A 24,087-nucleotide genomic window follows, 5' to 3' on the forward strand; every position below is an offset into this window, starting at 1 on the left:
GGGGACTGCAGTCCTCTGGGGTCCCGTAAGAAGTTTGTCAAAGGCGCCAAATTATGCAAACTTTGGTGGCTCCCTGGCAAACTGCAAAATGTTATTTAAATAGATAATGAAATAATAAAGTTATGTTTTACNCTATAATGAAAATTAATTAACTAAGGATTTTTTTGCCCTGTCAGGGTGTGGCCGAGTTATCTGGAGTGCCGGGTTATCGAGAGCCGAGTTTTCGAGGTTCTACTGTATTATTATTTTCTGTTGTATTAGTATTTGCTCCAATATTAAAATTATCATCATCTCTAATTAAAATGATAATCTGTTTCATAATAATGCACATTATAAAATATAAAATATTGTAATTTGTATAGAACATTGATAAATCTGTAAGTTGAAAAAATATACATGTATTAAAAAGTTAAATTACTTTCAAAGACATTAGATAACTTTTGCTTTTAGTTAGAATTCCAAATACAGTACTTGCTCATTAATTTGAACTTGGAGGGACAGCCTTAAACCATTTGAATTAAAAGGAGATCATTTCTAGATGTTACAGAACAAAAAACGATTTTAACAACATATTAACTCCATATGGCAAGCAGAATGATATTTTGTCAATGAGAAATACAAAACAAAGATACAGTATTGCACTTTAGTTTTCGTGTCTAAGGTTATGTATTATCCACAAGAAGCCATGACAAGTAAGTGCCACAAGGTGACCTTAAACTGTCCTAATCATCAACCAACTGATTTGAAATGTTTTTAAATTTTAATTTATTAATTTATTTTTAAACTTAATTTTTTTTAAAATTAATTTATTAATTAAATATCAAGAATGGGAAGATGATATTAGTCTACTAAAACATGCTCTCAATTTGAATAAATTTTGAATAAACAGGAGGTGGCTTAATCAAGTTCTAATTACTGAGAAAATTTTATATTGATTAAAATAGGAATTGGATGGGAACTAGTGTCTAGTTTGAATTAAGAGGCTATTTGAATTAAGAAGAGTGTACTGTACTGTGTTTAAGAAGTGTACTGTAAACTGTGTTTCTAAAATAATTGTTTTTCCTTTTTCCCTGTTTATGAGTTTTTATAAACTTTGCTCTAAAGCTGAGTGAATCCACACAAGTGATTCTGCCACGCCAAGCTAGCATATAATCATGACAGTTCCATGCAATTTGTACAGTTGGAATCCACTGCACAATTTGCATTTTTATTCATGCACTGTCTGGTGGGAAAGATGATAAATCAAAGATAGATGACAATGATACAATCGTTATAACAACATACTTATTCTTTACAGAAAAAAGAAAAATAAAATAAAACATCCATTTGTTATTTCTCATCTTTATATTTTCCGCCCCTTTTATCAAAAATTTCTGGAAAATTATAAAAATTTTTTTATTAATTTTTCAGTTGATTTATTCATCCACTGAGTCATTTTGTAGAAAATGATGTCAAACTGTCTTATTTGTTGCTGTGATTGTCTACATCTGATTTGTGCAGCGAAAAAATATATTCAGTTCAAGCATCTAATTGCATGATTTAGACACTCATTTGTTTTTTCTACATCATGCATGTGCAGTGCCAAAATTATTTGTGGATATCAAACTACACATGAAACCCAATTTTTTAAAGTAGTGCATTAAAATATATTTAGTAAGATAGGAATTTCTTTGCTTTTTAATAAGTTATCCAAAATGGAATTAATATTATCTTAGTTTTATATATTGAAATAAGGATCACACTTAAAATTTTGAAAAAGTGATGCTTTAAATTTAAATCACATTTTTCATTTAACATTTTTTTGTACTTTAATGAAAACTATTATGTAGCAGAATTATTTTAAATCGGATGATATTTTAATTATTAATAAGTTTATTAATTTTTGTTAAACACTATTTAATTTATTGTGAATTTAATAGTCATTTCCACACTAATCAAGCAAAACATTACAGCTGTGTGTCTAAAATGCTATTGTTCCACCATACACTGCTAAAACAGCCCAGAGTCTCCAAGGCAGAAACTCAGTAAGGTCTCTAAAGGTGTTCTTTGGTATCTGGGACTGTGCAGTCACAAGTTGGTCTTATAATTCCTGCAGGTTTCCAGATGCAGGATTGGCAAAGTGGACTTTTCCATTGGAGAACATCCCATAGATACTCAGTGGGACTGAGATCTGGCAAGTTCGATGACCAGGACATGTTAAATTCCTGGATTGTGTTGTAAATGGATGTTTATTATATAGAAAATTTAGAATTTCACTGATTTTAATGCAAGACTGATTTGTAAAAATTCATATAAATTAAAATTTATTGCAGTTCTTAATTATAAAAAATGAATGAATCTTGCACCATGTATAAAAAAATGCAAGCAGATTATATTATATGTAGCCTTTAAAGCATTTAATAGCTGTAGATAAGCCAAAGATCTTTCTTTGTGAAGAAGCCTTCTTATTTGGTTGCCTTAATTAGCTGTCTGCTTGCATCTTTAAATTCAAATTTTATATTTTTGTACTTAAAATCAAACATGTTAAATTTAATACTAAAATTAGAATACTTTTCTTTGGTTTTTATTTTTATTTATTTATTTATTTGGATATTTCAATTAGTATCAAGTTTTATTTTGATATAACCATACTAGCTACTCATAGCCTTATAACTCATGCAATTTTTGTTCAATCCAGATGAAATTTTGGGTATATTCGTTTTATGTTCTGATGGAAAGTATAGGCTACTTATTTTTCAGAAATATTAGCTATAGAATAAACATTTTATCAGTTTCGTATCAGTGATCGCACTTATATTCCAGTGAGGTCAATGATCTCATTTAGTTCATGCTTGATGAATGAATTTCCTTTAAGTTGCACATTTCAAATATTTTGGTAAATGGCATATTTTAAACTTACTTTGTTGCATTTAAAATTTAAACTTTTAAAAAAAAGAGTTGTATTGTGTCACTTCTACAACAATTAAAAAGAAAACTTTTTATAGTGATCACACGACGTTCTATTATCCAATTGGAATAACGAGCCAGTTATTTAAAATGCATTAACTATGCTTTGATGGGTAGTATAGGCTACTTAATTTGTAGAAACATTAGCTACTCTTCTTGAATTTCTTGAAATCTGTGCTCTTCTCAATTCTTCAATCTCCACTTTCTCATAGAAAGTAGTCCGTTGTGCTTGATGGGGAAATTTCTAGTAACATTATATGTAAAATGAAATTCATTAAATCAGTACCATCAATTATATTTGGGCTAATGAAATAATTTGAAAAATTAAATAAAGTAATTTGGTCAAAAGATGGACTTTCTCCTTTTTGCAAAAATTACTCTATTTAATCATTAATTAGACATATTAAAACTTATGTATAATATTTAAATGATGCTATACTGTGGAACAGTTTTGCTGATATCTGAAAAGGGGAAAAAATATTCAGAATAGGCTTAGTAAAACCTTTTTAAAGAAATATTTTTAAAATTCAATCATAATTAATGTTGATATGTTGATAGATTTAATTCTCCATTTGTTAATTTAACTCTTCCTAAATTTAAATATGTTAAATGCGATTATTTCATTGCCACGCAGTGAAGTTTTGGCTTACTATTGATGGATCTGAATTCTTGTATTTTACCGTAGATAATTTCAAAAAGAACGCTTCTTTCTTTATTTTATCATTTGTGCTGTTTTTATCTTCTTATGGATCAGAGTTGTTCATAATTCACAAGATTAAAATTGGCTGTACAGAGTACATAGTGAAGTCCTTATAATCACGTAACTGATGAATGCATAGCAGTAAATTGTGAGAAGTAGGAATGGACTATGAAGTACATATTTGTATCTGGGATAGAGCTTCTTGTTGGTCATTAGAATAATTTCCATGTCTAATGTACGGTTTTACTTCCTATGCTTGTTATTCATGATATTTGTGCATGCAGGGTGTCCTTTTGTACTAAATTTGGTCATGCTCTACAACTTTGTAGTTGCCTTTTTTTCCATATTGTGCATCATTTTCGAGATAGGAGTGCTAACTTCTGAATTTTATCGCTATTGGCATTGCAAACAGTCTTATCTCATATTGCATAGTCACTTTACTGTAACTAACTATATGTCACATTCATGACTGTAACTATCTGCATTCATCAGTTACATGAATGTTTGAGAACTTTACTATGCACCCTGTATACAGGTATACCTCGACTTACGTCGTTTTGAGTTACGTCGTTTGTCAAAAAAGTATATTAAAAAATAAAAATCAAGTTTAAGTCATTCTATTTGACTTTGTCTGTCCGCCACAAATATTGAAGTTGTAATATCACTAGAAAAGCATTTAAAGCACATAAAATCATATTAAAATATATATATTTACAAGTATATACTGTATTTACAGTACATGCATTCGTAAATTTAGATTACTTTTTTCTGTNATGTCCACAATTGATGAAAAAGTAAAAATAGTTGTATATATATGTATTAATAGGATAATAAAATTCTAACTCCAGCACTTAGCTTACAAGTAAGTGTTGTGAGGTGTGTGTCTCGGTGTTTGTGGAACTTTTTCATCAATTGTGGACATTTTCTGTTCTTCTTTATTTTTTAATAGTAGTGTTTTAATAAAATTTTTATAACAGTGCTCCCCATATTCATCAAAGGATTAAACACACAAATGATTAAAGCAGCTAAACAACTGTCTACTTCTGCATGTTAGTGTTTTAATTGCTGTATGTTTTTTCCATTTCTTGAAGAGTCAATAAGTTTTTAAGTAAGACAAATGACTAATAATGCATAACTACTGAAATGTAATAATTATTTCTATCATTTATCATGCATTTCTTATATTTAGGGAAGCGTTATTTATGAATTCTTTTTGACAATATCTGTATAATTAATAACATGATATCATAATAAATTAAAAATAATAATTTAATATGTTTTTCTAAGTTAAGTTTTTCTTGATTTGCAATGAAAATAGAGATATAAATAAAACTTGCTAACCTTATGTGAGCCTTTGCATAATTACGAAAACTGATATGAACATCTTCGGTCACTTCCTCGGGTGGATTTTAAAAAAACCTAATCTCTCCAGTTCTAGCATTCTAGCTTTCATAATGGTTTTCACAATTAATTACAAGGCTGACATAAGGTTAATGACTTTTATTTATATTGATTAATGCCTTCTTATTAGAAGATTACTCTATATTTTTGCTAACATTTTTAAAATTAAACATTGGTTTTTTCTTAGGATAAAAATTCCTGGTTAATTGAACAAGAAATTTATAAACTTCCACAAATGAAGCATGAAAATATTTTATCGTTTGTGGGAGTTGAAAAAAGGGGAGATAGCATTCAGACGGAATATTGGTTAATCACAGCATTCCATGAAAAAGGATCTTTATGCGACTACCTCAAGGTAAAGATGTTCAATTTGCTTTTTAATTATTATTTTGTAAAATTTGTATTATTCTGTAATAACTTATAGCTTTTTAAATTTGATATTCACCTATTAGAAATAATTACAATTGTACCTTTATGTGAGGTTTGCCGATTGGGGAGAAAGTGTCGCGACAGTCGAGCGGTCAGCACTGTCATGTGGGAGTAAAAAAGAGCTTACTGAGACAGGTTATCCATTGTATACCATTTAATAAATATAAAAATTTCTCTTACAACAAATCCTTAAAATGGCATAACACCTATCCAAAAGCCAAGAAACAAGTTTGTAACACTAAAAGTTCAACTGTTCTGTCGGTAGTTTTTCTTTCTGGCGATGGTGGTGTGAAGACGTCTACTCCGGGCTGCACAACACTATTTAGACTGAGGTCTTCTATCTACAAGGTGGACTTTAGCGATCTTGATGGCCTGGGAGGGTGAAGACAAGTCCTCCGAATATCTGAGAAGTTCTTGTGGGAGAACGTCTGGATGACAAGAATCCTGGATAGGAGCACTGCGAATCAAAGGCCAAAAACTACGAACCAAGAACCTCACATTTTTTTTTTGCGCGGTTTTTATAAGTTTTTTCTGGGTCCCAGATCAAACATTCCGATAGGTCGATGCCGATCTGCCCCCGCTCTCTAATTGGTCCCCCCTCCTCATTATGAATTGTAACGAGATCGGAGCCCAGATCGCGGGGTGAGTCAACTCCGACTGACAATTTGATTCCCATCAAAGATGTTCGATCTAAGTACTCAAATTCATCTATTGTTTCTTTCTGAGAAATTTGTCTCTTCTTAGAAATTTCTACAGATATGTCTTTATATGGACATAAAATATTCATTTTGCGTTTGACGGTTTCTTTTTACAATATTATAAGAATAATTGTTATTATTATTAATTTTTTTCCATACAAAATTAAAAACATTTTCTGTGCATGAATTTCAATCCACTTCTGGAGCTTCACATTTACGTGGATCTGATTATTGAAGAACTCCTTATAGTGCAATTAATTAATATTGGATATATTTTAGTATAGTAATAAGTCAGTCTAAATTTACTAGCGTTTTAATTTTTCATATACAATTGGTGTTTTTAATGCATCTGGCCTTGCACTGCAATCTCTGAGCATTGTACACTCATGCTAATGCCTTTGGTACTTTACAGCCATTTGCATTATATACAGAATTACAGTGGCATTATCATCATCATCTACGTAATTATGAATGTAAAAAGGAACTAAAGCAATGTTAACAAACACAACAAATATAAATAATTAACATTAGATTGGAAATTGGATGTAATAAAGTGTTATGTAGATGCATCGTTTGCTAAAATTTTATGTGGCTAAGAGTGAATGAGTTATCAGTGTGGGCAACTGTTAAAGAAAAAAATTTATACGTAGTGATTGATAGTGATAAAGTGATTAAAGTATACAGGATGTCTATGTATTGTTTTTGCAGCAAAAACAGTCGCTAAAATTGGAAGTTTTCAAATATTAAATATAGAATGTCTTTTATCATTACAGATAGAAGACAATAATGAGAAATCAATTCCACTTAGCTTTCACCCACATTTCCTTCTATGTTTTTATAAAACAGAGGAGCTGCAGATGAAACAAAATGCGCCGGCACTTTTCCTATTAAATACATACTCTGTTTGGTGCCGTCCGTCACCTTGCGAGTCGGTCAATACTATCAAAATTTTTATTTTTATTTCATTAACTGCATTATTGCAGTAAGAATACATAGTATTTCTAATAATTTAATTTATAAAAAAAAAACCGTTTTTCCTTTTTTTTTTCTTTTTTTATTTTCCTTTTCCGGTTTTTTGAAGGTTAACTTTTTTTTTTATAATTTATTGACAAAATTATTAAATTTGTTTAGTACTTCAGATTATAAATGTATCAACTTTTACTTGAATCAAATAATTATCAGTCAAAATAAACAGTATCTTTTAATTTTAACACATCATAAAATATAATTTTATGATTTGATGCTAATTTGTAGTAAATCATCTAAAATTTTATTGAATAGAAAAATTGTGTAATAAGTAGGACATTCATAAAGTTCCCAGAAAATGGTTATTATTTGTAAACAGAATTTTATGCTCATAATCAATTGATGTGAGCGTAAACTTTTCAACACTTGTTTTATTGGGTATTCAAAGCCCCAATTTTATTTCCATACTAGCAGACCTCGCCACGCCTTGTTGTGGCTCAAAATGTATCTATTATAAATGTATAACACTTCCCCCCTAGCAGAAAATTTTTCGAAAAATCCCTTCTTACTGTACATTCTGTTGACGTACTCTATTAAAACGCAATCAAAAACGCAAAAACCCGCATATAAAATAGTATAATAGAAGCCTAGTTTTTCACAGTAAGCCTTAATCCTGTCCCTCTCCCCTGCGGGGGAAATGTCAAAAANTAAAAATGCATTAATAAATAAAATACAGAACCGGAATTGGCAATTTATGGTTTAGCCTAGTGACAAGTAGATTTGGAGACAAGTAAATTCGACTTACGTCATTTTTCGACTTAAGTCGTTCTCCTGGAACCAATTACCGACGTAAGGCGAGGTATACCTGTATATGAAAGAAAAATTCAGTCTGATGCAAATGATTTAACAATTATGCATACTTTTTAATTGTAAATTGAAGCTTTTCCAACTCTGTTTCAAGTATTTTAAATATTCAAAATATATCAAAAATATAAAAATGCATCAATAACTCATTACTCCGAGAATTTGGATGGTAGAATAAAAATGTAACGTATTCCCAAACCTTTTGAAACAAACCAACTCTTTGAATGTTTTCTTCTCCTGGACTGATTGAGGTTTGTGAATATATTATATTTTTATAGCAAACTATTCTAAACAGTTGGATATTGGTTCTGCAGATATTTTAGCATGCATCTATATCTGTTTTGCATATATGAATCATTGTTTTTGAGTAATAGTCAGAGTAGGCTTGGTGCCATATTTTAATACATCTACGTGATGAATTAAAATCTAATAACTCTAATAATACACAAAAAGTTATTTTGTTTTATTTGTTTTTAGTTAAATTAATTCACTGGAAATTGATGTAATAAATATTTTGTGGTGTTTTTTACAGGTCGGAACTCGACGTTACATGGCTCCGGAAGTTTTAGAAGGAGCAATTAATTTCAACAGGGATGCTTTCTTGAGGATAGACATGTATGCATGCGGCCTTGTATTGTGGGAACTAGTGTCTCGCTGTTCTGTTCAAGAAGGTATTGATGTCAAAATTTTTTTGTTTGAGTATCATAATTAATATAGAATTTATTAAAATTTAATAAATTCTAACAGTTAACAGAACAGTTAATATTAATGTATTAAAATTTAGTATGATAAAGTTTTATGGCTCTGAAGTATTTAAATTTTAAAAACTTGGATAGTTCAGAATCAATTGTGCATTGATTTCTATAGTTTTGTTGAATATACAACTTTTGCTTTTTCACTTTAAGAAATCTCAACATCACTAATTTCATTAAGTGATCTCTAAATTAGTATAAATTTAAGTTTCATCTTAAATATAGTGATAATTGCTAAATAAAAAAATATAAAACATTTTAAGAGAATATACAGGGTGTCTGAAAAGTTACTTTACAGTGAGAAATTTTTAATGACATTAAAGTTACATGTACAGTATTTCATGCAAGACCCGTAATCCATCCATTCGGTACCAGTTGACCCGTTATATGTGTGGTATTGCATACAACTTACAAGACTTGTATGAATTGCCCTATGTGTAGTTTTAATGTTGTTACACATTTCTCACTGTAAAGTAACTTTTTGGACACCTGATATCTTGAGAACTTTTCTGAAACATTTTTATGATATATTGTTTTATTATAAAGTTATTTTATTAATCATGTTTGAATTTATTCCAGATTATCATTGGATATTAGTTTATTTTACTNAAGGGGAGGTTGTGGTTTCAAGCCCTGCCTCAGGTCAGTTTTTTTTCTTCCAGATGGTTCTAAATTATTTAATAAATGATTAAAATTATAATTATTAGAAAATTTAATTTAATACAATATACTAACCGGATAGTTTTTACTATAGCTTACAGTGACTGTAAACAAAAATGTTCACTTCCCTTTTGCGCATGCATGTGGACATGTGCAATAAATGGATTGAACGGAACATAACACTTAGGTAACTTCCAAGTCTAATGTTGGAAATTTCTTGCTGACTGAGTTTAGGCTTAAGTTATATGCCCAATTTCCAACATTTGAATCAAATGGATTGAATGGAACATAATGTTTAGGTAACAAAAGTGAAGTCATTGCACATGCGCATGGAAATCTGACAGACGGACAAAAGTCCTAACATAAGCACTTCTCCACTACCATGAAGCAGTCTAAAAACTAGTAAACTTTAATAAATAATCTTGTACAGTGGAACCTCAGTATATGACCTTAATCCGTTCCTGGTGTTTGGACTTATACTGAATAGGATATATACCAAGCCAACCTTTCTCATAAGAAGTAATGTAAAGATGATTAATCCATTCTCATGTAAGAAAAAAAAAATGGCTGGCTTTAAATACCTCGCTTTCCTAGCTAGTTCCTGCTTGATTTTTCATGAGATCAGCATGCATCTTTTTAGATTTCTTGCAAATAATTGCTTCTGATACGCTGTGGCAAGCACACTGTTTTTCAGTTATCCAAAGCAAAAGAAATTTTTCAACATGAACTAATGTCTTCAATCTCTGCTTAGAAATTGATTTAACCTCTTTCTCAACGTGAGCAGATTTAATAATGTCTTTATTTTTTACGATTGTCAATATTGTCTTTCTCAGAATATGGTATGCAACAGTTAAATCTTGAACACGCATGCCACCTTCATATTTCTCAACAATCTCTTTTTTCAGTTCTATTGTGATTTTAGTAATTTTTTAGTTTTCTGTTGCTTTTCATTTGCCTTTTTGCAATTCATGATTAATAAAAATAATAAAATTTTACTTACAAATTAAAATCAGAAGAAATTTAACAAAGAGATAAACTGTGGCACCACGAACGTCTAGTCTGGTGTAGTACACCGATAGTGCTACTTGTTCATAGATGGCGCATATAATTGAATTAAGTTGTATACTGAGCAAAATTTGTTTTGGTATACAACTTTTGTTCAGTATACAACTTAATTCAATATGTCCTGTTTGGACGTATTCCAAATTGGACATATTCTAAAGCAGATGTATACTGATATACCACTGTATATGTACATTGAATTTTATATCAAATTTAGATTCAAAGATTTTTTCAATTTCTTCAAATGCTAGTAAAGAATATCTGCCAGTTTTTGAATTGAGACAGTATTGCATAGCTACAATGAAAAACTTCTGTTGGTTGGACTTCAGCAGACAATTTTTTAGCATGTAAAAAGTAAAAACTTGCTATCTTCAATTTTCTGTTTAGCTTTGACTGAAATTTCATAAAATATTTCTACATTTTCTATTTCTATCTACATTTTTGTTTCTGGTATCTGTTTCTGGCTTGAGGAAAATTTCTTTGCTTTCGTGATGTATTGATACATTTTAAAAAGAATATTTTACTGAAGTTAGTAGATACACTGTACTTGAACATGGTGTTAGGTCCTGTTCTTGTTTGTCAGATTGACTTTATCCCTTACTGTCACGGTGTTGGGATTTCTCCAGGAGAATTTGCTGTGCAATGCTGCCTGCAGGGTGGTGTTTTCTCACTTTTACCATGGCATCTCATTGTGAATGGACTTTGAGGGATCTCACTGGTACTGATTTCTATGCCCAGGTTTATACAGATGATATTGTTCTACTCCAGAAAATTTCCAAACACTTTGTCAGAGCTTCTTCAAAGAGGATTGTCTTGCATACAGAGCTAGTGCAAGTGTAATAGCTTGAGCATCAATCTTCATAAAATCATTATTATTATTTTTACTCACAGAAGGACTTTGAGAGACTTTAAGTCCCTCCTCTGTGATAAAAAGGTGCAATTTTCTTTTTTGATCTATTATCATGGTGTATTGCTTAACTCTAGCTTTGTATGGACTTTTTACCTTGAATTAGTGCTTATCAGAGCCAGGCATATATACTCTTGAGTATATATATACAGAGCCAGGCACAGAAATACTCTTGATAAATTTTGGGGTCTGTATCTCATGTCGTTTGGATTTATAGCATGGTGGTTTGACCAAGATTGCCTATACTGGCTTGGGTTTTTTTACATTTACATATTTATATCTGTTCTATTAAATATGAAATAAAATTCATATATTTCAGAAAACATGTTTTCATTTTGTTTAACTTCCATACACAATAATCTTAATAGTTTTTATGAAATTCTAACACCCTTTAATTAATATTTAATAGTTTTTTTAATTCTTTACTTACTTAGATTTTTATTATTTTCAGTAAACAAACATTCACTTAATATGAAAGAAATACATTAAACATACTGCTTTATTAAAATTATTATTTANTTTCTGGATAAAATGACACTTTTTTTGGGGTCCATAAAACTAATTTTAAAACTATAGGGAAGGAGTAGTGAACCTATAGCACTTGTGCCAAAGTACCATATCATACAATTTCAATTTATCATTGTCATTTTCAATCAGTCTTTCGATTTATCGATCAGTTTTTTACATTTCTTCTAATTAAAGCTTATTCGTTTAATTTATTTAAATATCGTTATTCAAAGTCTAAAACTTTGGCACACCTAAACATCATTAAAGCTAAGTATGCATACAATATAACAGGGGTGTCCAACTTTTGTGTACATATGATCCACTTTTATCTTAAAAATGTGTTGCAATCAACTTGTTGTTGTAGGCATAGTCTAAGTGGCGAGGGGGAGGTATGAAATACATACTATTTTTAGATAGGTAAGAAAAGGCACTTACATTTTAAACAGAAGAAAAATTAAAACTCAATGTTGTCACTTTTGGGGACCACCACTTCACCCTTCCTCTCTCTACTGTGTTCCGACCTACTCTCTGTCCCTGTTCCCTCCTTTTTTTTTTGGGTTTTACAAACCTTTGTCTACATTTCTTTTTCCCTTTTTACAACTGTAAACAAATGGATTGCACATGGACTGACAAAACCACATCTGAGGGAGGACACAGAGGTCTGATATCACTACAGTTGCGTTTGCACGTCACATTCACGCATTGCGTTCAGTTACAAATGTAATACATTAAGTCAGTCATGAGTAATTTCTGAAACGAAAAGTAATTACACATTGCAAGCAATTGACCAAAATTGGCTTTGTCGATCATGATCGACTTGTTGGCCATCCCTGCTATATAACATGTGGGTTCAAAATGGTTCACCACTTCTGGTATAGTCTTATGTATATTCAATAACTTAATATTTGCAATTAGTATAATTAATAAAATTAATTGATGTAGATAATATAAAATTTGTAATGAGGAAATTTATTTTATTTTTATTCATTTTATGTGTGTGTATTAAAAATTTTAAATTAAATTTAAATTTGACTTATTTTAGGCCCCATAGATGAATATATGTTACCCTTCGAAGATACCGTAGGGCAACATCCAACACTGGAGGACATGCAAGAGGTTGTTGCACAGAAAAAGATTCGTCCACCGATTAAGGAAGAGTGGCGAAAAAATCTGGTATTAGTTGTAAATTTTATTACAATTTGGATATAAATTAACTGAATTTTTTTAAGTGTTCTGTATTGTAAATTTATTTACAAAAAAAAAAAGAGAGAAAGAAAGAAAAGTATTGAGAAAAATATGCATATTGATACGTTTAAAATTGAAAGTAATTTATCATTGAGTTGATGGCAAGTGTTGCATTTGTAGTTTTGAGTTTATATACTCAAAATTACCAATGCAACACTTAATTTGATTGCAAACAAGTCAATGACATTACATATATGCACTAGGAAACATTTGAATGATTTGTTATTGGCGATGTGATTTTGAATTTGCTCTGCTATAATGTTTTAATCAAAAATTTTAATTGTATTTGGCAAGTTATATGTTTCAAGCAATAATTATGCAACTTACATTTGAGATGATAAGATGATACATATATGAATGTATTTCTTTTATTTAAATTCACACTATTTGAATTTCTTTTATTTACTATCATACTTAGTTGTTATTTCAGTTTCCATTCTACACTTTTAAAAAGATTTTAAAAAGAAATATAATTTTTTGAAATTATAATTATGTAAGGTATTTGATATACTTTTATTTAATATTTTATTTTATTTTATGATTATCATTCATGGAGTTTTTGTTTCTGCTTTTAATTGGACTGCAATTTGAAAAAATTGTAGACCTATAAATTCCCACTATTGTCCATTGTCTGTCCTTCTTTACTCTTGAGAACAGTGCTAGATAGATGAAAGCCGAGACCAGATGTGAAAACCTTGGGGTGGGAGGTCCCGGTTAACTATATATGAATTTTCAATGCAAACTGGAAGTCGTGTTATTTCATTTCAAAAATTTCCTCTGAAAGGAGATAGATAGACAACTGGCACAACTATTGCTAACGGGAAAAGTATGATGTGCAGGGGCAAGATACTACTAATTTAAGGGGAGGGCATATATTTTAAATTAAATAAATTTAAAGAATATCATTAAAAATTGCAGCCCAGCATTGTGATGTCATCACAATAAATAATTGCTCGTTTGTTATANTAAAAAATTTTTTTATTAGTAAAGTATAGCACAATGCAAGAAATGCTAAAAGAAGCATTTAAGATGAATCTGATGTGAAGAATGCCACTCTACATTTTGCACATTTACAAATGAAATGCAGAAAAATCTTCTTGGCAGAGCCAAAAAATGGCAAAAAGCTGAGGAGGATGTTTTCAGTTGGCATAAATGTTTACAAAAGTGACAAAAGTCAGTCATAATGCTAATTAGAAAACAAAGGTAATTTTTGCCAAAGATAGAAAAATCCATGGTTTGCATAGAAGACAAGATAGGTAAAAATGCCTTTGCTTTAGATCAGGAGTTTCCATCCATTGTTAAATGACTATAAATAGTTCTTTTCTGAAGAAAAAGTATTAGAAGATTCGTAATAGAATGGCTTGGATTTAATAATTTGTTCTGTATTGTTTTAAAGATACTACTTTATCATATAAATTCTAATATTTAATATCAGTTTATGTATTTTAATTATTTAAATTACAATATTTACTCGCATATAAGACGAGGTTTTTATTCATTTTTCACTGCTTCGCTCACGCTGTATTCTCTTCGCTCACGCGTATAGGACGACCTAGGTACAATAACCTAGGTCGTCCTATATGCATGAGCGAAGAATTTATTTTGTTTTTTGTAATAATGTTTGTAAACTATGTATTTGCATTTTTTTTACCAGATTCTCACCATCTGGTGTTTAAAAACAAAAGTATATTATCTGGATCATTTAAATTGTTCTTATGTATTATCAGGAGTAAAGATTAATAGCAATAGGAAAAGCAAAGTTTTTGAATTGAATTCCAAAATTACATGAGAGCCCGATATAAATTCGGAGAAACTCATAAGTGTAATCGACAGAGAGTGGATTCGACTATTAAGAATTGGCAAAAAAAAGTTCCGAATTGTCCAGCTTTACATGAACAAATTATGTTGTCGATTTTACAAGATTTATCCTTGAATCTTAGTATTGCCAGTAATTTTTGCAGGACAATGTGTGCATTTACGTGCATTTGATATTTTATTTGTGATTAAACAAAATAAAATTAGAATTGTATTAATAAATCTAATTTTATTTATTTTGATCTTTAAAGTCACACCTTGTTCTATATGCAAGATTGTCTTATATCCGAGTAAATATGGTAAATGTAAATTACTCTTCCTGTATCCTAATACTCCTAAAATATGTATTTAGATGATAGATTTTCCAATGCTGAATGAAAAAACAAAAGTTGATTGATAAAATTGTTAGATTAATATTTGAGAAATGTTTTTATTATAAAAATTGGATATATTTTTAATTTATGAATTAAAATCAAATTATATTAATTATTTTATTTTTGATATTTTAGAACCTAAACCAAGTGCAAATGTTCCAATTACAATGGCAAACAACAGCACACAAATTTTTAATATACTTATGTACACATTGGTACCGTTTATGATCTTAACGGTGGTCATAGCCGTGGCCTATTGGATATACAGACATCATAAAATGGTATACTTTAACGAGCTGCCTACCTCAGAACCATCACCTCTTCCACCACCATCTCCTTTTCTGGGTTTAAGACCTATTCAGTTGATTGAAGTTAAGGCACAGGGAAGATTTGGTGCTGTGTGGAAAGCTCAAATTCTAAATGATTATGTAGCTGTGAAAATATTTCCTCAACAGGTATGAAGTTCCTTCCAGATTACTTACTAAAGATTAAATATTTAAAATAATAAATATTTGATTTTTCTCAAGATTATTTGTGTCTTAAAAAAGTCAAATACACATACTGTAGTGAAATCAAAAATTAAAATATTTTAAATAATATTATTCAAAATGTAGATACAGTCAAACTTTGATTTAGCATCACCATATGTTTGCCTCTGAAATTGGCATGTTTTTTGAACATGGTACTAAATTGAATTGTCCCAAACAGTAAGAGTTAAATATAGATTAATAGAGTCTACATAAAAGTTTGAGTTTGGGTGTAAAAGTCACACGATCCTGTGATAATGATGCTGTTTGCAATACAAATCATACATTCAGTAATCAACAGATATTGAAGGGTTCTCTTAATATTTTTGGAGAAGACCCATTCATGAGTATTACAAAGAGGGTATTGTATTGAGGTTTGACTGTGTATCTTGTTATAGTTTTAATAAATCATTACAATTTGTGAACTGAGTAACCCACTAATTACCCAGCATATACAGGATGTTCCCCAGGCATTCCTAGTTTTAAACTTCTGTAAAATTCATTTGTTTGGATATGTAAATAAAATGTGTTGGAGAATGTTGGTCAGTACTCCTAAGTTTCATGTGTATATGCTTGAAAGCACCATTGCTGCTGCACGTGGTGACAATCTGGATCTCCACTGCCATATGATCTAGATTGCCGAGGCCCATTTCTAGGTCTGTCCATTTATGTCTGTGTGACATAATTTCTTTGAAGTTTTTCTTTGTGGGCATATCAAGGATCATCATACACACGATCCTTGACATACCCACAAAGAAAAAAGTTTAAAGATACGATGTCAGGTGATTGGACAGACCAAGATATGCGGCTCCAGCAATCTAAACCAAAGACAGCAGTGCCCTTTCAAGTGTGTGCACAAGTACTGACTAACATTCTCCACCACATTTTATTCACATAGCCAAACAAATGGATTTTACAGCACCAGTTTAAGAGTAGGAATGTTCGAGGAGAACATCCTATATATTGAATTGGTGTAATTTAAATTATGAAAATTGTAATTGAAAACATGATGAATCATTTTATTGTTACTATTAATATAGTTCAAAAATTTCTGCACTATATTTATAAGTAATATGAAATTATTGAAAAATTAATAGATTAATACAAACTTATATTTTACAATATGTTATATAGAATTAAAATGGATTTAATTTAAAATTAAAATTCTTATATACACAATCAACTTATAGATAAAGCTAATTTATATCAAATAAACAACCTTACTAACCCAATGCAATGCAAAAACACCAAAATCGTCAGGCTGTAATTGCATAATTTATAATTATTTATTCCAAATTATAGCCTGATGATTTACGGCAGTGGTTGGTATGTTTCTAATTTATATCTTTTTCTAAACATATAATGCATAATAAAATGATAAAAAAATTATATACAAAAATAAAAAAATTTTATTACAGATATAAATTACAATAAATATTCAATAGCAGGATCAAATGATTTTAACATACATTTTAAATAGTAACCCAACTTTTTAATAAATTATTATTTTTTAACTTTGATTAAATAGTTTATCAAAAAATAATTACAGTTGTTGAAACATATTAAACAGCTATATAAAATAAAACAAACTAAATATGAACATATTAACTATTCTTGATTGATGATGTCAATTTTCTTTGTTAGTGAATAAGATCACAAAGTGGTAGGAATTTAAATCCTTTATTCAGAATTGAGAATGCTATTATATTCATTGACTTATTCTGAAACCGTGTCTTCTTTTAATTATTCTTTACTTCACAACTGGGTGCATAGGTAGATGCTGGGCATCTTTAACATCACTCATTATTCAGGAATATCTTACACACCAATATGCATTTTGGACATAAGTGTGGTTAATTCAGAATCAGCGGAGAGACACTTAGATGAAACATATTACACTGGTTAAGGTATCTTCCTTTAATCTATGAATTATAGTACAAGAGTCTTTACATAGCAGTAGGACGAACGTCCGCACGTGNTTATATAAATATCTTTATATGAAAATTACAATGATTAAATATAAGTAATATAACTACCATTTCAAAAGTTTAAGTCATTTTCATTAAATAATAATACACTTGCAAACCATTTTTACCTTCCCAGATGTTATATATAACAGAGGAAAAGAATGGCAATTGGTGAAAAAATGACCCTCCCTTCCGTATTTTGCATTTTTGGACTTGGGACCTTGAAATGTCAAGAAATGCAAAAACTTCGAGGGTAATTTCAGGATGTATGTGTGAGAACCGAGAGGGTATGACTATGTCGTACCTCCGTGGATTGGCTTTCAAGTTGGAGGGACTTACTCACTTGTCAGAGATGGCTTAATTGTTTCTTGTACTTATCGCGCGGTAATGGGTAACTGTTTGGGTCGAGTGGAGGAGGGAGGAGTGCCATTGGTAAGGTGACAGGCGATATACGAGTAAAAGAGGACACCAATTTAACAAGGAAACAACGATTTATTAGCTACCTATATAGATGGTACAATAACTATTGTCGAGGGAAAATTCTGAGTCCCTAAAACGCGAAGGGCCGAGAGAGAGTTCAGAAAAATTGTTCCATATCTCTTTATGTCTATAGTTATCCTTGAGGAAAATATTATTTATCCAACACGGTAGGACCAGGACACAATATTGGAAGGACACAATATTCAAGGAAATTGTAGGTGACGGTTGATGAACAACTCTCCCGAGAGGGGGAAGCAAGTGGCTTTTATAGCTTCGTCATGGGAGAATGGTCAGGTGACCAATTGTTGTGAGATAAAAGGTACGCGGATGGGTCAAAGTTGTCCTTGGGATCATGCTAACTATCAACTTTGGAGTTGGAATGTGGGATTATTTTCGAAGTGGACGGATGTTTACTTTGAACAAAAGGGGAGATTGGAATTTTTCCCCCTTTTTCAAGTTCGGGTTTAGCTTAGGATTTAAAGAAAAATTTAATTGGGGTTTAGGAAAATACGGGACGTTAATCGGAAAAATCGGTAAAAATTCCGGATTTCAGCTATGGATGAGTGTGTGTCTTTTTTTCACTTTCTTTGAAGCTGTTGAAACAGCTTAAACTTAAAGCTTTTTGAAAATTTCTGAAATTTTACACGGAGATTTGTTCATTAGGAGGATCGATGTTAAATTTTGGTGATTAAAGGTCAAGTAGGTTGTGCTACATATCCAGTAGGGTCTGACTTAATGACGATTTTATTCGTTATTAGCATTTACAACTTTTTATAAAACCCATCCCTACCCTCAGAATTAAGCTTTTGCCATTTTATAATAGTTAAAAATATAAAGTTTTTTAAACAAAATATCATATCAGATGGCACCACCAATGTTGCTGGAAAAGTTAAGTGACTCATTGCTGGATTTTTATTGTTTTTCTTTTATAACATCAGGAATTCTATTTGGCATAAAGAAAATTAATTTTTGTAAAAGCTGCAGTTTATTAAACCAATTTCTTTCTATTGCCTCTGTCACCTCAGAAATATTAGAAAACCTATTTATCCAGTATAAAGATCTTGTGTCGCGATCTCCGCTAATTTTGTATTGGGTCTAGGTCGGGTGACCGTGCTCCACTTCACAACAGTAGCATTTGTCTTTAAACCAACTTTTTGTAGACTTGTAGTAGTAATGTGGATTTTTCACTACAGATGTGTTGATTTCTGATGATTAAATTTAATGATTATTTAAGTGAAGTATTTAATACTTCACTTAAATAAAGTTTCTTTTAGAAGTATTGAATTAAAGTCACGATCTTGATTGATTTTTGATTTTTACTTCCCCAAAAATGTTGCCAATTCCAACAGTCGTATAATTGGCCAGTTTTAGAAGAATTTAGATATATCAAATAATCACAAGTTTCACAAGGGCAGTTTATTTTTAAAGACCTTTGTGAGTATTTGGTTGGGTATATTTTACATATAATGGCGTATAAGTAACGGCACGGGTAAATGCAAGATTAATAATTAAACATTCAAAATTAACGTTTCTTTAGAAATTAGATCTATTTCTGTATTTATCTCTATTAACATATTTTTTATATATTGTATATCTATTTACTAAGTTACTTGTAACCTAATTTTAGCTTTATTGTGAAAAATATATAAAAGAATAAAATACTAAATTTCTCATTTTGGAATCAAAAGTAATAAATTTGTATTTTATTTACTATTTTGTTTTGGCCTGTTATCAAATACAGAAAGCAGTTTGCAAATTAGTTTAGAAAATTTTTACTATCTGTTCTTGATAGTTTAATTATAATAAATAATTAAAATTAATAATTTAAATTTAAAAGAAACTATAAAAATAGATGTATGATGCATTTAGTACCAGTGTTTGATAGCTCTATTTTTGTTAAACATTCAAAGGTTGTTCAAAAAGTTTCCGGAAAGTGGTTATTATTCATAAACAGAATGCTATATTTATAATTAATTGATGGGAGCATAAACTTGTTTTATCAGATATTTACGACAGCTCTGCATGATGTGCATGGTGTTACACCAGTTTGAAATTACTCTTGCATCTGCAAACTTGGGTTCAGTTAAATTTGAAGTGTGCACTAACATAAAATTCTTACGTAAATTAGTTGGAAAAAACCTGATATTATTAAGTCTATTGATGTTTATAGAGACAATGCACCAAAGAAAGCTACTCTTAATGAATGGATTAATCATTTTAGTGAGGGATTGAAAGAATATCAAAGATGAAAGTCATAGGGGGAGACCATCAGCTTCAGTTTCTGAAGAAAATATATTTGCTATGAAAACTACTGTAAAATGTGATGACCAAATAACATCGCAAATGATAGCTTAGACGTTGGGCGTATCTGGAAGGATCTGCAGAAGACATTCTAAAAGATAAGCTAAATCTAAGCAAGCTTTCATCGCAATGGATGCCAAAGCTTTTGCACAAGAATCAGCTGGTGTTTTACACTGGCTACTCACTCCAATTTAAAAATTTTTCAGATCGTTTTATAAAAGAAAAACAATTTTGAGAAAAATTATTCTGTGTATATTGTTCCATCACAATAACACACCAACTCACTTTACAAGATCTACCAGGGTGGTATTGCATGAATACTGATAGGAGATTTGCCTTCCCTACAGTCCAGATCTAGCCACATTGGACTTTTTTTTATTTCCAAATTTTAATAAAAAACATTAAAAGATTTACTGGCAGTAAATAGATCAAATGAAATGTTTTGTAGTGCAGTGGCTAGAATCAAAGAGCTCTTGAGTTCTACTTGAAGGACTTAGAATGGTGGCAACGCTATATGGGAAAATGTTTTAACTGAAATAAAGTGCTAAATTTAATTTGTCGAGTTTTTATTTACATTTTCCAGGAGCTTTTTGAACATCCCTCATATTTGACAAAGCTAAAGAAAAACCCTTATTTTATTAATCTTAATATTTTCATATTCAAAATTAATTTTAGCTTTCATTTTATTTCAGGGTTTAGCAGCATTATGCGACACAATAGAAGAATGTTGGGACCACGATGCCGAAGCCCGATTGTCAGCGAGTTGCGTACAAGAAAGAATTAATTTCTTATACAGGACAATACCCCCTTCCTCCAATCATCACATTAAGAGTAAGGGTAAAAAAAACATAAAGTAGAAGACTATCGTTACGTCATAATAATAATAAAAATATTACAATTTACAGGTACTAAAAATTCTACCTCAGATCACCTTCCCATGATTATCACATCTGGAAATTTGCACTCTGTCTACCGAAAGGAGTCGAGCATCTAAAACCACGAACCCAAAAGTGTCCACTGTAAAATAATATGAACTCTTGTAGAGAGAAAGAATGAATCAAAAACTTTTCAAAATCTTGAACAAAAATAAAAATCAATGAGCAGCACACAGCAGATCTCTTTACAAGTGACTTATTGTGTATTATATCAAGAATTTTCTCCCCAGACATTTTTTGTGCCTTTGACAAATTTGAGCCATTTACAAATTAGGCAGTTGTTCATAGTGCGGGAGAATAGAAGTAGGTGCAGCTTATTGAACATCAAACTATGACAAAGTTATTTCCAAACGGACATCATCATCAAATCTAAACACCGGGAAGTTAAAAGTCATGGTTCAAACATAATCTATTCTGCATAAGTATATAATTCTATAATATATAAATATATATATCCATGTATGTATATCTTACAATTTTATATGTCATATATCATTCTCTTTTTAATAATTAGATCCTAGAAATATGATTTGATTGATTCATTGGAGAAAAACAAGTAATTTGTTCACTTATGGGGGAAGTTTAATTTAGACAAATTATTTGCTCACTTTGAGTTGTGGAATATTTTAATCGTGCCATTTTCAAAAGTAGCAGAATAAAAAAAAAAAAAAAAAAGAGGTTAATAAATAAACTTAAAAATTTCACTCCCTAAGCATATTATTATTATGGGGTGCCAGAAAAATGGCAGCAGTTTATCTTAAACATATCTATTTTCCAAATGATTAGTTTTTTTACATTTATTATTATTGTTATTGAGAGTTCCTTTTGTTTTTATCTTTTTCTGTTAAAGAAAAGGGAACTTTTGTCGTTGACTGATTGTTAAAAAAAAAATGCACAGTAGTTGTTGTTATATCTTTATTTGGGTTGCATCCATTTATTTGAATGCTGTGCAATTTTATTTTTCCCAGTGTAGTTTTTGTCCAGCAAATTATTCAATTCGACAGGTGCATATATTTCTTGACATACGGGTTTATTACACAGTTGTTTATTGTTTGTTGTAGTAGTGTAAGCGAAGTGGTCAGAGTGTTTTACGTTGTTTTAATCCACCAATCCCTATTGCGTGTTTCCTTTAAATGTTCCTATCCAGTGGCACAAGCCTCGATTAAACTACGCTTAAAAAGAAAGAAGAAAAAAAAATAATGTAAAGAAAATTTAATTTGATGGAATTTTATAAATGTAGTAGTGCCAAAATTTAAAGAGACTTTTATCGACTTTCAAAGTTATGCCTTTAATTTCATCAAAATTTAGTCAAGATCAAAAATACAAATCTGCAATATAGGGATGGTCTTCCATTGGTTAATGTTGAAAAAATTTTAATTTGCCTTTATTTCATTTTCAGATAATATAAATAGGTAAATTTAGTTGTGTTAAATTAGATTTTAAGAAGAAAAAAAAGATAAAATATAATTTCCTTACGTCAACGTTCAGCGTAGATGAGCTTTGTGTCTTTTCTGTATATCAGGGAACATGAATTGTACATAAAAATACAGAAATAATACAAAAAAAATATATAGGAGTTCTGTTAGTTTTGTCATATAATTTACCCGAATACGTGCAGGATAACGGCATTTACCGACGGACACTCCGTTCGCCTAGCATGTTTGGCATCCCCTTGGAAACGTAGTAAACTTCAACTTCCATACTGATACCTACATGTACAAACATCCAAATAAAAAAAAAACGTAGTAGGCTTTCGTCGGACGGTAGAAAATGCATTACGGTTTGTCGTAGTCAGTAAAAAAAAATACACAATGCCCGTCAGTAGATAAATTATGGCGTATATATATATAAAACATAGATGAAGATATTTAAAAAGAGCATATCCTGTGAATAAGGCGTCAAGGCTTATTTTTTGCCTGGTCGACGTAACAAAAACAAGAGCAGAAGCAAATATTCGTGATCGACAATGAAATGGATGCAAAAATATAACATGTAATTTTCTAGATAATATCCGTAATATGTAATTAGTGTTATATTAGATATATTTAATGTCACGTAAGCCCGTATCCGTAAAAGTCCTAGAGAAAAGTATAATCAGACGTGTGTTATTTTGTGATGTTCCTCCTAATAAACTCCCAAGATATATCCAATTGAGTGAAGACAGTACCTGCAACCGGGGAGTAGAGTTTCAGAGTTTTTCAATCTTTGGTCATTTTCCAAAAAAAAGTGCCTCTTTATTGTTTACAAAAACTGGAACTCTTCTCTCCTCACAGATAGCATTTTATTTCTCAAGTATGGTTTTTAAAAGCTTCATAAAATGTAAAGAGAAAATAAAATAAATATTATTTTTCATACTTGGAATGTCATTTCCAAGAATACTTCCAAATTTGTTGTAGTCGAAATTCTAAAAGAAGAAGAAAAAAAAAATACAAAAGAATCAAAGTTCTATTGTTTCTGCTGTGTGCTGCATAGGTGTGTGCGCGTTATTCTCCCACATACCGACCGCTCCGTTCGTTTCCAGTCTCGTTTATCACCTCATTACGCTCAGAGA

General features: G+C 30.4%; 1 protein-coding gene across 1 annotated transcript; it reads left to right on the forward strand.

Moving 5' to 3' along the window:
- The first annotated feature begins 5,213 nt into the window (after window positions 1-5,213).
- On the forward strand, window positions 5,214-23,345 carry LOC111620526 (activin receptor type-2B-like). Its single transcript, XM_023362453.1, has 5 exons — window positions 5,214-5,441; window positions 8,489-8,675; window positions 12,935-13,065; window positions 21,294-21,432; window positions 21,507-23,345. The coding sequence occupies exons 1-5, from the start codon at window positions 5,283-5,285 to the stop codon at window positions 21,593-21,595; spliced, it is 705 nt and encodes a 234-aa protein (XP_023218221.1). The 5' UTR covers window positions 5,214-5,282; the 3' UTR covers window positions 21,596-23,345.
- The last annotated feature ends 742 nt before the right edge of the window (window positions 23,346-24,087 follow it).

The sequence above is a fragment of the Centruroides sculpturatus genome, unplaced genomic scaffold, assembly GCF_000671375.1.
Source record: "Centruroides sculpturatus isolate CEXI.00-Female unplaced genomic scaffold, Cexi_2.0 scaffold244, whole genome shotgun sequence".
Classification (NCBI taxonomy): Eukaryota; Metazoa; Arthropoda; class Arachnida; order Scorpiones; family Buthidae; genus Centruroides; species Centruroides sculpturatus.

Excerpts from the sequence above, each read along its gene's own strand:
- LOC111620526 (XM_023362453.1), top strand. The coding sequence starts at position 5,283 with ATGAAGCATGAAAATATTTTATCGTTTGTGGGAGTTGAAAAAAGGGGA. Across the intron at positions 8,676-12,934 it reads TCGCTGTTCTGTTCAAGAAG|GCCCCATAGATGAATATATG; the intron begins GTATTGATGTCA and ends GACTTATTTTAG. Across the intron at positions 21,433-21,506 it reads CTCCAATCATCACATTAAGA|GTACTAAAAATTCTACCTCA; the intron begins GTAAGGGTAAAA and ends TACAATTTACAG.